This window comes from Mauremys reevesii, linkage group 4 (genome assembly GCF_016161935.1).
Source record: "Mauremys reevesii isolate NIE-2019 linkage group 4, ASM1616193v1, whole genome shotgun sequence".
Taxonomy (NCBI): domain Eukaryota; kingdom Metazoa; phylum Chordata; order Testudines; family Geoemydidae; genus Mauremys; species Mauremys reevesii.
Window position 1 is genome coordinate 41,450,031 of NC_052626.1, and position 15,894 is coordinate 41,465,924.

Consider the following 15,894-nt stretch of genomic DNA (forward strand, 5'->3'; position numbering starts at 1 on the left):
GATTTACATTGTATAAAACCTGTATAAGCGAGACCAGAATCAGACCTTCAGGGTAAACGCATGCATTCCAGATACAAACCTTTAACTCTCGCCCATAGGTGCACATAAACACCCTGAGAGGTTAACACATCAGAATACACTGATACACACATTTGCAGAGAAGTGCTCACAAACCTTCTCAATCTCAGACTCAAACTATCAATCACACACATTCACTCTTGCACACAGAGACATTTTCAAGGCTCTGTACACATTTATTGGCTGCCATTAGAGTCAACGGGATCTCCCCCAACTCCCACACCATCATGTTCACACACATTTTCACTTTCAAACATCACAGTTACATTGTTACCCCCACCCCAATCCAACCACTCACACTCAACCCCACACATGCAAAGTCAGAGTCTTTCAGACATGATCACACTATACAGAGACTCACACTCACAGTCCCTCTCCTACAAAGTTCTATTACAGGATCTAGTTGTTTGTTGCTATCTTCTACGTTCTAAACCAGACACATGCAAATCTTATTTTTTCCTCTCTCTGCCCTGCTTTCTACTTTTTTAAAAATCTTTGGAGTTTTGCTACTCAATGAAATAAAAATTAATTTAATAAATAATTAAGAAAAATAGAGATTTTAAAGCAAAAAAAGTCTCTCTATAGATCTGTGGACAGCAGAACCTCTTGTTCTCCTATGCCAAGGGGGGGGAGCCAAGTTACGGCGAACAGGAGATTGCTTCATTATAAAACACAGCATTAAATCTGAGTCCATAACTGTAGGCTATGGTGTAATACACCAGGTACAGCACTAGGCAGATTGGACCTATTCAAATGAGGGGAACTACACAGCACAATGGCAAGTGAAATTTGACTTGGGTAAGTATGCAGCAATGCACATTGGCTAAAGTATTTTAAATTTCTCATATAAGCCGAGGGGATCAGTATTTGCAGGATACTGCGGAAGGGATAAAATAATGGGCTAGATCCTCAGCTGGTACAAACCAGCATAGCTCCACTGAAGTCCACATTAAGTCAGTACAGTACATCAACTGACATCAGGTGAGGATCTGCCCCAGTGTGATCAAAGTACTGTATAAAATAATGGGGTGCCCTGACCTAGAGAACTGTGTTTGATTTTGATCAACTCACCTTAAGATATAACAGACTAAATAATCAAAGTAAAGTGATAAGAATGGTTAGAGGCACAACATGGTGGGACTTACAAATAAAGAGATTGCAAAAGTGAGGATGATTCAGTTTGGAAAAGAGAAGGGAGAGGGGACTCGAATGGGATGTTTGACAGTATGACATACTTACAGCCGAATATAACAGGTGACATGAAATTCATTCAGATTATAGAAGAAGAGCTGTGTAAGCTCAAAAATTTCTCTTACCAACAGAAGTTGGTCCAATAAAAGATATTACCTCACTCACCTTATCTCTCCAATATCCCGGGACCAACATGGCTACAACACCACTGCATTCAGATTATAGACAGTTCTGAGAAACAGGATTTATATGAACTGGAATAAACATTTACATGGATACATCTTTATGCACATAAGTGATACTTGAGCATATAAAGACTTAAGCACTTAAATCTTTATGTCTGAATTCTGCAGTTCACTAAGACTTTAGCACGTAAATAAAAAAAGAGACCTGGGGAAAGGACTCTGTTTTGAATAACGAGGATTTTCAGATAAGTGAGATTTGGTTAATAAAGGTTCCACTAGTGAAAGCCCATAGTTCCCCTGCTTTACCTATTTCCCAGAAGAATAATAGGACATTCAGTAAGTGTAAAACAAAATAAATTTAATACTATTGTATATAGTGCAGTATATATTGTTAACTTGTGAAACTCACTGCTGCAGGAGGCATCAAGGCAAAATATGTGGCTCGATTTTTGGAACTTTCTGACCATTAATAGCATTTGCAACTCTTAAGACATTTCTACACCAAAACTTAAGTTGATCTATATTAGATCAACTAACAACCACCGTAGTAATTATTGTGGTGGTGCATGTTCACACTACCCTCCTTCTGTCGGTGGTGCACCAGGAGCACTTCCACCAACCTAAGAGGAGCAGTGTGGGCAGCAGAGAGTCCAGGCTCTCAGCTCCACTCACAGCTCCCCGCCAGGAGCCTGGCTGCCCCACAGGCACCTGGCTCACCACTGGCTCTCCCCTGCACCCTGTTCTCTGCTGGGATCCTGGTTCCCCCATCCTCGCTCTTGCCTTCCCACTCTCTGCTGGGAGCACAGTGGCCCATGCGCCCCACTTTTGCCTCCCTGCCAGGAGCTCATTGCCCCCTCCCCCCCCAGGGATGCCAGAAGCAGCAGCCCAGCTCCAAGCGGGAAGCCCAAGCAGTGGGCAGCAACCCAGCTGGGAACGGGGAGGATAGACCCATGAAATTGACAAGAATGACAGCCAACAGCCAATGTAAGTAAGTAACCCAGCCTCTACATCAGGGGTAGGCAACCTATGGCACACGTGCCAGAGGTGGCACACAAGCTGATTTTCAGTGACACACTGCCTGGGTCCTGGCCACAGGTCTGGGGGGGCTCTGCATTTTAATTTAATTTTAAATGAAGCTTCTTAAACATTTTAAAAACCTTATTTACTTTACATATAACAATAGTTTAGTTATATATTATAGACTTATAGAAAGAGACCTTCTAAAAATGTTAAAATGTATTACTGGCACATGAAACCTTAAATCAGAGTGAATAGATGAAGACTCGGCACAGCACTTCTGAAAGGTTGCCGACCCCTGGTCTACATGGACATTGTATCACCCTAACTACACCGACAGAAGCCCTACGCTTCTAATGGAGGTGGAGTTATTATGTTGGTTGTGGCAGAACACTTACAGCGGGAGCAAAACTGTAGTGTGTACACTGACAGACAAAGCTGCCTTATGTCGACCTAACTGTGTAGTGTAAATCAGGGCTTACAGCCTAAAACAATGAGATAAGAGGAAATTGTATCTCAAGCTTAATGACATACGGGGATTGTTTGTGGATTTTATCCTCTTATTCCATATGCATTGAGGGTTTTTTGGGCCTCTCTCTGAACATCAGGTATTGTCACTGTCAGGTGCCTGTCACTGCCAGAGATGGGATAACTGAGGTAGATGGACCAACTATAGCAAATCTTACAGTACGTTCCTACAGTGCATTTAAGAATGCAGAATAAAGAATAAAATACATTGTATAGTAGCAGAGCTTAACTTTCCTTACTACCACATAAATGGAAAAGGGGAAGCTGAGGTTTTATTTCCGAGGCCAGAGGACTGGATCCTATAAGAATTTTCTATTACGTGGTACTTAAGTTTTATTAAACCAAATGATTGATGGAAAATTAATCACTTCATCCGATGGTTGCACACAGTACTAATGCCAGTGATAGGTGAATTGCAAAAAGCAGGTTGATTCAGCATGGATATGTTTACACATTTATCCAAATCTTTGTGCTCCCAATCCTTCTTCTTCTCCAGATTTCTCACAATCTTCCTCCACACAACTGGGTCAGGCTGCCCCCTGCCCTGATATGCTGTCTATTGTCAAGAGGTGCAATGATCTGCCATCTTCTTTGGTAAGTCTCCTTCTTGTTCTGCGGGTGAATGAGCTACCTGTTCTCTCCACTTCGGTGCAGAGAAGCCCAGGAACACCTCTGGTGGGTCTTGTTTTTAAGTGGTAAAAGCAACCTGGCCAGAGCATGCGACTCAGAGTATACCACAGGATTGTAAAGCCCTGGAGTAGATTGTGTGAGAGATTCCTTTATACCCATAAGATTAGCAGGTCCTATTAGAAAGGAGAAAGGGATATTACCAGAGAATTTCACAAAACCAAGCACACTCTGGGGAGCCTTTATAGTTTAAAGTGGCAGATCAGTGGGGTCCAACAGGAGGATTACTGTGACCCACTACACCAGACTGGAGGGGCAGGCAATCTAGTTAGCCTCAAAGGAGGAGACCTGATAGGAGGGGTGGGGAGTAAATACCAGGATGCTTCCTGAAGGAGTCTGAGGTCAGAGCAGGGAGCAGACTGTTCAGAAACCACTGATGAAATAGAAGCAAGAGCCCATCCAGTTGCCCCTTGAAGACGTATTCCCAATTTTGCACAGTTAGTGATGGATGATGGGAGGAAATCCATAGGGGTTCTGTTAGAATATGCCCTGTGATAGGGAGTTTGGAGGGACCTTTATCTAATCTCAGAATGGACAGGATTTGGTCCAAGGGTGGTTGAAGCTTCTGATTGGTCTTATTTATCTGAAATCGAGTTTCCCATTGTGGACTATTGCTCACCTGCTGCATCCTGATTTAGTGAGCAGCCATATTGTGCGCTGTTTCAGGCAATGAGCGGTCAGCTTGGTAACTGGCCTTTCAGGCAGCTGCCACTTTCCCAATAGATGAAGTTTTCATTTTGTGTCTAAACTTTTATCAAGGCCTAGGCAAGCCAGCCAGGGAGCCATCCAATTGGCTGGCACAGGCTCCATGTGGTCTAATTAATTGACATCAGTAACACAATTGGGCATTGTGCTCACATAATGGGCTCCTGCTGACAGGAACTGCCCAGGCAAAGATGAGATGGGAATTTGTGAAGTGGCTGGACAGACCCATTTTTGGTGCAAAAATTATATCACTTTAGACTCAGTGCAAATGGACAAATGACACTTTCCATGCTTCTGGAGGAGCTAAAATTTAGCTACTAAAACATAACTACTAAGGGGAGTCCTGCTTCCTTCCTCAAGAATCTGAGGCGGTGGCCACTATAAGCTTTGCCACATCTGCCATCTAGAAGTCTCTAAGGAACAGGGCCACAAACCCAAGAAGCTGTCTGTGGAGCTTTAGAGGCTTCATTTTGCTTTCAAAAAGCCAATGTTGACAGTGCTCAGAAAGCTTTTCTAGCTTCTAAAACTTCCAGCTGGGCTTCCTCTCCTCACAGAGGAAAACAACAATGGCAACAGTGACTAGGTTTGCCAACCTGTCTTAACCCTGGCCTCGAATGATCACCTCTAGGAGAGAGACAGGAATTCAGTTACCATACCACCCATTCAGTACTTGGTCATTCTGCTGGGAATACCAACAAGTGAGCCACTACATGTGGGGATGGTTTTCATGATGTGGGCATCTGGATTTGTTTCTCTCCAATTAATATCACACCTGGCTCATTGAATAGTCGTCTTCTTAGTGTATGTACAGCGTGCCTCAGGTAGCACATGACCAGGATTCAGCACTGACTTTGGTCCGCTGGTTGGATCATTAGCTTCTCCAGATTGGGCCAGGTACTGACAGGAAGTACGATATGAACGCTGATCCATGACCCCCCCACCCCCGCACAGTTATCAGATGACAATGACTTTCATTTGCTAATAGGATGAAATGGAATCTGTGTTCTATAGGCAAATCATTCTATAGTTTGATATCAATCCTCTGAACCAGCCTGTTTCCCTCCCCAGAAAGAAAACAGCAAATTCACATCACTACAGATCTTCAGTACTTTTACTGGCTTTCTGAGCACTGATTAGCTGAGATTTTCTTGAGACTTATTTTCTGTCCCTTAATGACTAAGCTATTTTCTGATGGATTAATTTTTACTTTTTTAACTTTTATCTTGGAAGAATGGTCAACTTTCCAGCAAGCTGATTGATTGAATGACAGAAATTTCATTTGGTCTAATACAGCAGCAACCTACAAATCATGCCAAGCAAACCTGATTTCACTCTTTGATAAAATTATGGGTTTTTTGTAGATAAAGGGAATGCAAACAGATGGAAGAGATTTAGATTATTTTTTTTTTAGGTCCCCACTATGATCTCCCATGATATTCTTGTGGGAAAGTCAGTAAGGTGACATCTGCACCGAAAAAAATTAGATGCAAAACTTAGAAGAGCTGGGCAAAGTAACTTGGGTATACAGAAACCATGTTGACTATTGCTCAAGAGTTTATGTTTTTTTTGTGTCTGAACATTTTTTATTCTTATTGTTTCAATATAATACATGTCTGTCACTATACATGTCTATGTGTCTGACACCATTAAGGTACAGCATATAGCATACTAACGTGATAAACAATTATTTTATGCTGCTTATGAACAAGTTACCTGGAACAGGTTTACCTGGGGAGGTTGTGGAATCCCCATCATTGGAGGTTTTTAAGAACAGGTTAGACAAATATCTGTCAGGGATGGTCTACAGGGTATACTTAGCCCGGCATCAGTGCAGGGGGATGGACTAGATGACTTCTTGAGGTCCCTTCCACACCTACATTTCTATGATTCTATTACAATAATATTGTAACAAATTCATGTCCCACTAGAGCAGGGGTAGGCAACCTATGGCACGTGTGCCAAAGACGGCACGCGAGCCGATTTTCAGTGGCACTCACGCTGCCTGGGTCCTGGGCACCGGGGCAGGGGGGCTCTGCATTTTAGTTTTAAATGAAGCTTCTTAAATATTTTAAAAACCTTATTTACTTTACATACAACTATAATTTAGTTATATATTACAGACTTATAGAAAGAGACCTTCTAAAAACGTTAACATGTATTACTGGCACGCAAAACCTTAAATTAGAGTGAATAAATGAAGAGTCGGCACACCACTTCTGAAAGATTGCTGGCCCCTGCACTAGAGTTTCACAGATGTATCTATGTTGTACACATGATCACTCAACTTCACAGTGGCAGTGTGGGTAAAATCAGATCCTCTTGCCCCTAACAATAGGCCCTAACCTCCTGAGCTAAAGGAGAGCCTTCCTTAGCTGTTGGCAGAAGTACACCACTCCCACTCTATCACCTTCCACAGCAATCAGCTATCCCCAACTGCGGCAACACATAGGATCCTTCCCCCAAAGAGTGAAAACAGCCTACTCTGCTCCACTTTTTTTACAACTGTCCCTGTAAAAATCTTCATGCACAGATCACACAGAACACATATTGCACAGTACGAAATCTTTATCTGCCACTCCAAAGACAATTTCCTAACATGAACCAAGTCCCTCAAGCAAAATTATTACCCTTACTAGTTAATTGCATCTGTCCAAAATGCACTGCTACCATGCTTGTAGTTAAGGCTGCATGTTTACTGTAGAGGGTGATAAGTGGGAACGGTGTGTGCTGTGCATTTAGGATGCGGTAGTGATGATGCGTAGGAGGGTGGATGTGTATGTAGATTAAATATACTCTCCTTGATTTTGAGGGTTTCTATCAGTTGGATTTGCCTTAACTCTTTATTAATGATTTTTAAACAAGGGAATATATACACACCAGCCAGTTCATTACCATTATGATGTACTTCTATAGAACCTTCCGTCCGCAAATCTACTTGTGTCCCAAACATTAATTAGCCCTCAGACTCCTGGAAGATAAGTCAGTATTCTCATTCCCATTCTAGAAATGGAAAAACCAAAACACTGAGAGGTTAAGTGACTTGCCCAAGTGCCTTGATTTCTGGTCCTCAGCTGTAGCTGCAGAATTCTGTTCCCCAAAAATGTGACCTATTTTAAGATTGATGACTATTCTGTTCTGATTTTTCCCCTTTCCTTCTTAGATACAAGAGTGTTAAGCAGCCTTGAGAAGATAAAAATAACCATTCCTTTGTCACAGAGAAATCAGAAGACAATCTAAACAAGAGTCCCTATTTTTGTAGGACCCATGCTATTTTTGCCTTTTTTATTTCAGCTTCCGGCTTTGCAGTACTAATTGCAGGACAAGTTCTATTTCCAAAGCAGTGCACGTGCCTGCTGACACCCCTGATGCAAGTGTACACACAAAAGCATCCCAAAAAGAGGCACGTCAACTGCTGAATTCAAAACAGGAAGTCAGGGCAGGAGGTGAGCAAGAAATATTTTGCTAAATGGAAAAAAATAAAAGGTATCTGGGAGGGAGGTTTTATTTTCCATCTTTGAAAGAGGATTTAAAAGGGAAAGGAGGTGAGGTGGGTGTAGGAAGGAAATCTACAAAAAGGATTTGAAAGATCAGCTCCCTCTTGCATCATTGCCTTTGTTGGGGCATTTGATATGGAATTTTTTTGTCCAGAAATGTTTAACAGGACTTCACAGTATTTTGATCATATTTTAGCAGCCTATTGCTTTAACAGATCTTTGCATAAATCCATTCAAACTGCTGCAGACAGCAGCCTGCCACCCACAAAGAAAGATGGATAGCTAGAAAGGCAGATAGATGGATCTGTTACACCAGGCAGAGCTAAGATGAGAGCTGTGGTCTGGATCTAAACTTTGACCTACTGGTGATCTTCTCTCTTGTGAGTCCCTCCATTTACTGTATTACATTCAGCCCTTGATGAGGCTGCCCTGGTAGGACAGGACACGACTGAGGCATTAAATGGTGAGTGATCTTATTCAGACTGACAGTTACATATTTTCTATTAGCATGCTTCCCCTTCTCCCCATCCTATCTCCAAATCTCTGCAGAGCTGCGACAGAGCCTTCTCCACCTGTGACCTCAGAGACACTGCTCACAGTCCAGACAGCAGCACCAGGGTCCTTTGTTCAGCTGCAGGGCAGGGAAGGAAGAGGATCAAGGGGCCCTGAAATACCTTCACTTGGGATGTCACCAAGACTGCCATTACAAAGCACCAAGACATCACAAACACAGCTTCCCCAGGCTGATGGGTCACCCAGTCAGATGGCAGAGAGAAGCAAACAGCATCTAGTCACCTGCAGCTCTTTTATTTCAGCACAAAGGTTGAAAGGGCTAGAGGCAGAGGGCCACAGTGAAAAGACAGGGGAGTAGGGAGAAGGTTAGCAGGATGCTCATTCATTCCCCTGGTTCAGGGGAGTTTTCTGTCTTTAACTCTTTGCACCCTAACTAGTCTAAAAGAAAAGGGCCTCAGGACTCTAATATTTATGATGACAGGCTCTCGACTAAACTGATCAAAGGAAGTGCCTGCTTGTTATCAAGAAGAAGAATAGTTATTTGCTCCTATGCTGCAAGGAAAGAGTTAAAAAGTCATTGCCACGTGTACTGCAAGGGACACGTTAATGGGTCTGATGTAGAAAGGCAAAGGGGCCTGAGGAAGTGGAATGCTCTGTAGCTGCTACCATCAAGGAAACACACCCTAATTCCCATTGAAGGCTGCATGGGGAAGAGGGAGGGAAAATTTTCAAGTTTCAAAGCTTCTTACTGGAAAAAACTCAAGTTGCTCTGAGCTTCCTTTCTCTGGAACAACAACAAAGGGGACTGCGGTGTCACAGGCTGTATGATGAGTCAGTAAATACTTTGTTTTGTCGTCACAGAGTATGTACCACTTGTGGCTAGTTTGGGTCCCAGAACCCATACCACACTCTTGATTGTTTTACAAAAATTACCAGAGAAGACAATTATGAAGAAATATCCTGTTTGGAGATCTCTTACAGTCAGCCTGGAGATGAACATTAGGCAGTTCTATAGCTAGTACAATCAGCAGCCCAGCAAGGAAAGATGGGCCACCCGCCAAGAGTAAGGTGTCACCAGGTGCTTCTACAATGCCCTGGGAGGCACCTCAACGTGTGGCCATCACTCCTCTTTGTTAAACCTTCTCTTTCTTGTGAGCTCAGAGAGCTGGGGGATAAGCAGAACGGCCTGGAAAGGATTTGTTGAGACATTTATTACTTCCTCAAATGTAATTAGGATTCTGCAAACTAGTCCCATCGTGGTGACTTGGAGACCCCTGACTGCATATCCAGGGGAAAATCCTTGGGCGGGACTCAGAGTACCCTAATAAAACCCTGCATTTCAATGTCAGTGATCATTTCACAGGAAGGTGCCTCAATCTGATTAGCAGATCAGTTAGAACAAAACTTTTGGTCAGTGGCCATGATAGCACCGGGGCTAATGACCAAAGTGCAGAATCTGCTCATTCTGTTTTATGATCAGCAACGTGGTAGCTGCATTCTAACCAGAGGTTTTAGATCCATTTCGCAGCATATCATGGGGAATTTCACCAGGCAGGCAGCCCAACACATCTATTCCCCGGATATGGCAGCACAACACAGGGATGTACTACAGAGCACAGCAAGTGAGCTCTATCTGAACATACCTAGCACCTTCAGCAGCACGGCAGGTGTGCTCTTCCTATGCAGACAGAGCTAGTACATTCAGAAGCAGAGCACATGCATTCTACTGGGACATATCTAGACCTAGACTGACTGTATTCCAATGTAGCCACTGAAGATGCACCTCGGGATAAGACTGTAAATTCTTTGGGGCAGGGACTATTTCTCCCTGTGTACTATATCATATATTTTACACACACACAGTACGTAACATTAATATAAGATACTACAGTACATCCTTGCTATCAGTAACCCCTGGGGATCCAAGCCATTTGTTCGGGATAGCCAGGGGTTCGTGATAGCAAGGGTGGGGGAGGCAGCTCCCAGGACCACAGCCAGGACAGAGTGTTTCTCTGGTCCTGGGGCTGTACTGGGGAGAGAGAGAGAGCTCCTCTGACCCTGGGACCACTGCAGGAGCTGACAGTGCTCATCCACCCCTGGGCTTGACACCGGGACAGAATGCTCCTCTGGTCCTGCGGCCAGAGGGGCACTTTGCTGCCGGCCTCGTGGCCAGAGGAGCACTTTATCCCACCTGCGGCATTGGGGCTGGAGGACCTGTCAGCCCCCCACTGCAGCCCCAGACTGAAGGAGCTGTCAGCCCCATCCCCCTTGCAGCCAGAGGAGCTCTCAGCCCCCCACCACAGCAGGCAGGGCTGGAGGTGGGATCCAGGGACCACATTCACTATAGCCCAAGGCTCACTGTTGCGAAGGGCGTTACAGTGAGGATTTAGCGTAGTAATAACTGCTTTTGGGTCAATTATCAAATGCTTACTTAGCGTGGCTTAGAGGATAGTGCACTACATTGACCTGAGAAGACATGGGTTCTACTCCCAGCAATACCACTGGCCTGCTCAATGACCTCAGGCAAATCACTTCACCTCCCTGTGCTTCAGTTTTCCCATTTGTAAAATGGGGATACGATACTGACCTCCTCTGTTAAGCACTTTGACCTCCTCTATGGATGCAGAGTGCTGTACAACAGCTGGGTATTATCATTATTTCAACTGAGCAGGACAACTCACACAAATATTTTTTGTTGTCTCATCATTAGAGCTGGGAGCTGGACTCCTGGGTTCTATTCCCAAATCTGCCATTAATACACTGTGTGGCCTGGGACAAGTAATTTAACCTCTCAGTGCCTTACTCTCTCCAGCAGTAAAGCAAGTATAACATTCCATCACAGAGCACTACGGAGGTTAATTAATTAAATATCTGTGAGCTGCCTGAGAGTCTCAGATGTGCCCCGCAAGTTTCTCACACAATAGGTGACAATTAGCTACATGCTCAATATCCGGGGGAGAGAGATATGGCTCCAGAGCTCTACGTCCGCTGGGGACTACCGGGCTAAGCCAAAGTTACTGGAACAATTTCCTTGTGTGGTTGGCAAATGCACTCGCTGAGATGCCAACTTCAGCGAAACCAAGAGGGGACACTGAACACATACAGACAAGGGGAACACGCAGTATAGAGGAAAGGGAATTTAGACCACTAGCAGTGGTCAGGACATGGTGGGGGATGGGGAGGTAGAGTGCACATCAGTACTAAGCAGAGCACTGTGTGTGGTTAGCATGAGCACTTGCCAGTCACAACTCTACTGATCAGTTGCCATAGGAAACTGATGGGGGTTGTGAGGCATACACAGGATCCAGTAGTAGTGAAGGGATTAATTGATTAAATACCCCCCTGCTTCACCTAAGTTAACACTGCTGAAGAGATCCAAAAAAACTCCCCAAAGAAGCAATTGCTCTTTCAGAAGGAGGAGGAGGAGCTGGGTCATCAGATGGGGGTGAAAATGCTTTAAAAGCCGTTTTAAACAAAGCAATTCGGGCACCCAGGGGCAATCTCAACTTCTTGGGCTAATCAGGAGAGACAGAGGGGATTATTTATTTATCAAGTTCCTTTCCCACAGGGCCAGATATGTCCACTTGGGAAGGTTTAGGGGGGTGGGGAGCTACTTGGAATCCTCTAGAGGTTTCTCTAGGCCAGGGTCTCAGGAAAGTGAACACAATTCATGTCCAGAGTGCCCATGTGATACAGGCTATGCAAGAGTCTCAGTGAGAAAATAGCAAAGGACACTGAAAGCATCAAACAGGCCTCCTGAGGGATGCAGCACACATTGGCTGTGGGCACCCAGCATGCCCTGACTAGCTTTCAATTAAGTCCCTTTAGAACAACTGTGCTTGAGTACAAGGGCTTTTCTCTTTGCTTGTGGTTAGGCTGCTTCCCTTCAAACACAGAGCAAGTGCCTCCAGGGACTCCACCAGTGTTTAATAGACATGTGTGATGGAGGGAACTCCAATGAGAGGACAAAGACCTGACACTCCCAGCAGACACACTCAAATCAATCCACAGCTGGCAAAGCAACTCAGGGAGCTATCAGCTACCAGATCCTGCTTTTTAGAAAGCAGGTCAAGTCCTCACTCAGATCCAATCCATATTTAAATAGCCCAGATTTTGCCATGTGTACCAAGATGTCAGAGCAGTGGTACAGAATCGCTCAGGAGGGAACATTAGGACACACTAGGGAAAAAATAATAATAAAAGCATCAGGAGTTTCTCTTGCCCTGAAAACTCTGAAATTGGTAGTGCAATTTCCTTCCCTTTCACCAAATCAGTGACTGAGGAGTTATTTCCTAAATTCAGAAAGTTCCAGTTTGTATCCGGCACAGCACCTTTCACCAGTGATAAATTCACTTTAAAAAAGAGCTACAGAGACACAAAAATCCCCATAGCAACAGAGTTCTGATGTGTCTAGCAGAGTCATAGGGATGCAGCATTCCCATGGCGATCTGACTCTCATGTCATCTGCAGTCATAGGGACATGGATATACCATGCCAGTGAGAATATCAAGCGGGATGTGTGTTTTCCATTGGGAGATACTAGAGTGGAGCAGAGACTCAAAATAGCCACCAGGCTGGACTTGGCCAGTCAGGTCCTTACACTTGAACACAGTAGTGGGTATAACATGCTGTCCTGCTTTATGGCTGCCTGTAATTCATTAGCAAGGAGGAAATGCACTGAGGAAGAAGGGGAAGGCTGTGAATTACTACTTCAGACACACACCTGACAAATAAAGGATGATGGGTGGAAAGCTCATCTTGTTCAATCTTGGTGATTTCCTTCTGCCTCCGAGTTTCACCAGCACTTTTCATTGGATACAACATTCTCCTTCACTCCTCATCTTGAACTATTGTATAGTGTTGCTGTGTGCTGGTAAACGCTGCCACGTTCCGTCCAGAAGTAGCTTCATTTCAGTGATGGGTAAAATCATCTCAATAGTGAGAATATTTGGGATCCCTTGAAAAGGAAAGCACTACCAGAATGAGATGGTATCATCAAACCTGGTGATCCAAGATGGCCCCAGAGAGTCTGATGGCCTCCAAGAGTCCTAATGCTCTTGGATTCATCCATGCAGACCCCTCCCGCCCCCACCCCCACCCCCCAAGAACACGGCTTCTCTCCCAATCTCATTACATATAATGAACTGATTTACAAATGGAAGAAATGAAGTAAAAAGGATTCTATGCCTGCCACAAGCGGGAATGTGAAGAGGAAGAGAGGACAAACCTTTCAACCCCAGCCTGAGAGGCAACATCCAATTAGAATCTGTTCTATTCATACTTTCAAAGGGGTTTCTTTTGCTATCCATTCATTTCTGAAGGGACCAGCCACAGCTTCAGGGTTGGGGTGTCAACATAAACCTTGTTTCTTACTCTGTGCTCATCATTATGTGATGATAGCCTGCTCAGGCCTGGACAAGAGATGGATACAGACACGGTCTCTGCCCTGCTGAGCCTAGAATGCTAAAGAATCAGGGCTCACTCTTGGAAACTCCACAGTATTGCTGCCTTGAATACCATGACTTGTGAGTTAGGAAATGGCCATGATGCCATAGCAAACCCATTCCCAGTTCCTAGGTGGCAGAGGGTTATTAGATTTTGTGGTTTAAAAAACATTGTTCAGGATAGTTGGTTGATCCCTTATCTTTCTTACTAACACAGTTTTGGGCTATAAAATCTTAAACACATGGGCGGTGGGTGTGTAGGGGTAGGATTTTATATTTGTATTAAAGGCTATAGTTTATTCTGCTAGCTACCCTTTCTGAATAGCAGAAAGGAATGACCCTTTGGGGCACTGGTAGAAAAGGTGAAGAAGGCTGGCACCCCTAAAGACAAAACAATTAATTAAATCAAAAGGACAGAATGGCCCTCTCGGAGGTGTTTTGGAATGTTAACATCAAAAAATAACACTGATTAAGAAGTAACCAGTCACAAACTGACACAGCAAAATCCATAGACTAAAAAAAAAAAAAAAAAGGACTTTAAGAACAGGGTGCTTTGCCATGGGACTTTGGGTTCGTCTTGCCACAAGTACTGAGGAGGGGGTCACGGAGCGGAACATGGGCAGGGCCACACGGGGCTGTTTGGGGAGGCACAGCCTTCCCCAGCCTATTATACCCGCCGCCCAGGCCTAAACAGGTTTTAAAATCCTGTTTCCAATCAGGCTATTTGTTTACTTCTTGTTTTTCTCCCAGGTTGGACATAGAAACAGACAGCTTTGCTTCTGGCCATTTTCTAGTTAACCTTGCTTTCAGATTCCCATGCACTAGCATCCTGCTGCAATCTTTGGGCTACAGAAATGGAAGGGAAACATTTGTTTGTTTAAAAACCCCTTTCCACTGGAATTTTTAAAAGGTCACAACAACATTCATATTAGACTTATGCCTCATTTTAGCAGAAATGTAATCAGACCCAAACTGAACACAGTGACGTCCATTTAACAACCAGAAGGCTTTACTGTTGTCAGTTCCTCTGAGAGGCCACCCCACTGAGTTTAGTCTCCCCCCAACAAGAACTGAGGCTTCTCCCAGGAGGGACTGTGATACCTACAATGATCAGCAGCAGGTTGGTAGCCTTTCAATGGAACTAGTATTAGCCACGCTCCTCTCCCACAACATATTCTCCTTATGCTCAGGCCTGTCTACATGAGAAAGCTGAATGAGTATAGCAGGGGTGGGCAAACTTTTTGTCCCGAGGGCCACATCTGGGTATGGAAATTGTATGGCAGGCCATGAATACTCACAAAATTGGGGGCTGGGGTGCGGGAGGGGGTGAAGGCTCTGGCTGGGGATGAAGGCTCTGGGGTGGGACCAGAAATGAGAAGTTCAGGTGTGGGAGGGGGCTCCAGGCTGGGGCAGAGGGTTGGGATGTGGGTGGGAGGGTGAGGGCTCCGGCTGGGGGTGTGGGTTCTGGGGTGCAGGAGAGTGCTCCAGGCTGGTATTGAGGGGTTTGGAGGGCAGGATGGGGATCAGGGTTGGGGCAGGGGATTGGGGCCGTGGAAAGGGTCAGGAGTGCAGGCTCCAGGCAGCACTTACCTCAAGCAGCTCCTGGAAGCAGCGGCATGTCAGTCCTCCAGCTCCTATGCAGAGGCGCAGCCAGGTGGCTCCGCGTGCTGCCCTATCTGCAGGGGCGGCGCTTGGGGTGGGTGCAGTGTGCGGAGCCCCCTGGGTGCCCCTTTGTGTAGGAGCTGGAGGGGAGACATGCTGCTGCTTCTGGGAGCTGTGCAGAGCCACAGCATGCATGGAGCGGGGCAAGTCCCTGACCCCACTCCTCTGCTGTAGCGGGACAAGCCCTGGACCCCACTTCCCGGCGGTAGCTCGAGGGCCGGATTAAAACATCTGAAGGGCCGGATGCATCCCCCGGGCTGTAATTTGCCCACCCCTGGAGTATAGTGTAAGGTGAAATTTTAAACTGATTTAGTTAAACTGGTGCAAAAGGCAACTCTTATTTCAGTTTAAACCACGCTTATGTGAGAAATGGTTTAATAAACCAAAATA

At 45.0% G+C, this 15,894-nt stretch overlaps 1 protein-coding gene across 5 annotated transcripts in view; it reads right to left on the reverse strand.

Moving 5' to 3' along the window:
- Positions 1 to 15,894, reverse strand: part of ESRRB (estrogen related receptor beta) — a 165,368-nt gene that overhangs the window by 111,923 nt on the left and 37,551 nt on the right. For 3 of the 5 annotated variants that reach the window (XM_039535263.1, XM_039535262.1, XM_039535270.1), the window contains exon 3: positions 13,122 to 13,355. The exons of the other annotated variants lie outside the window; for them this stretch is intronic. In XM_039535263.1, coding sequence (XP_039391197.1) covers positions 13,122 to 13,222 — 101 coding nt within the window. In that variant the 5' untranslated portion in view covers positions 13,223 to 13,355. The remainder of the gene's footprint in view (positions 1 to 13,121; positions 13,356 to 15,894) is intronic. 5 annotated transcript variants of the gene reach the window in all.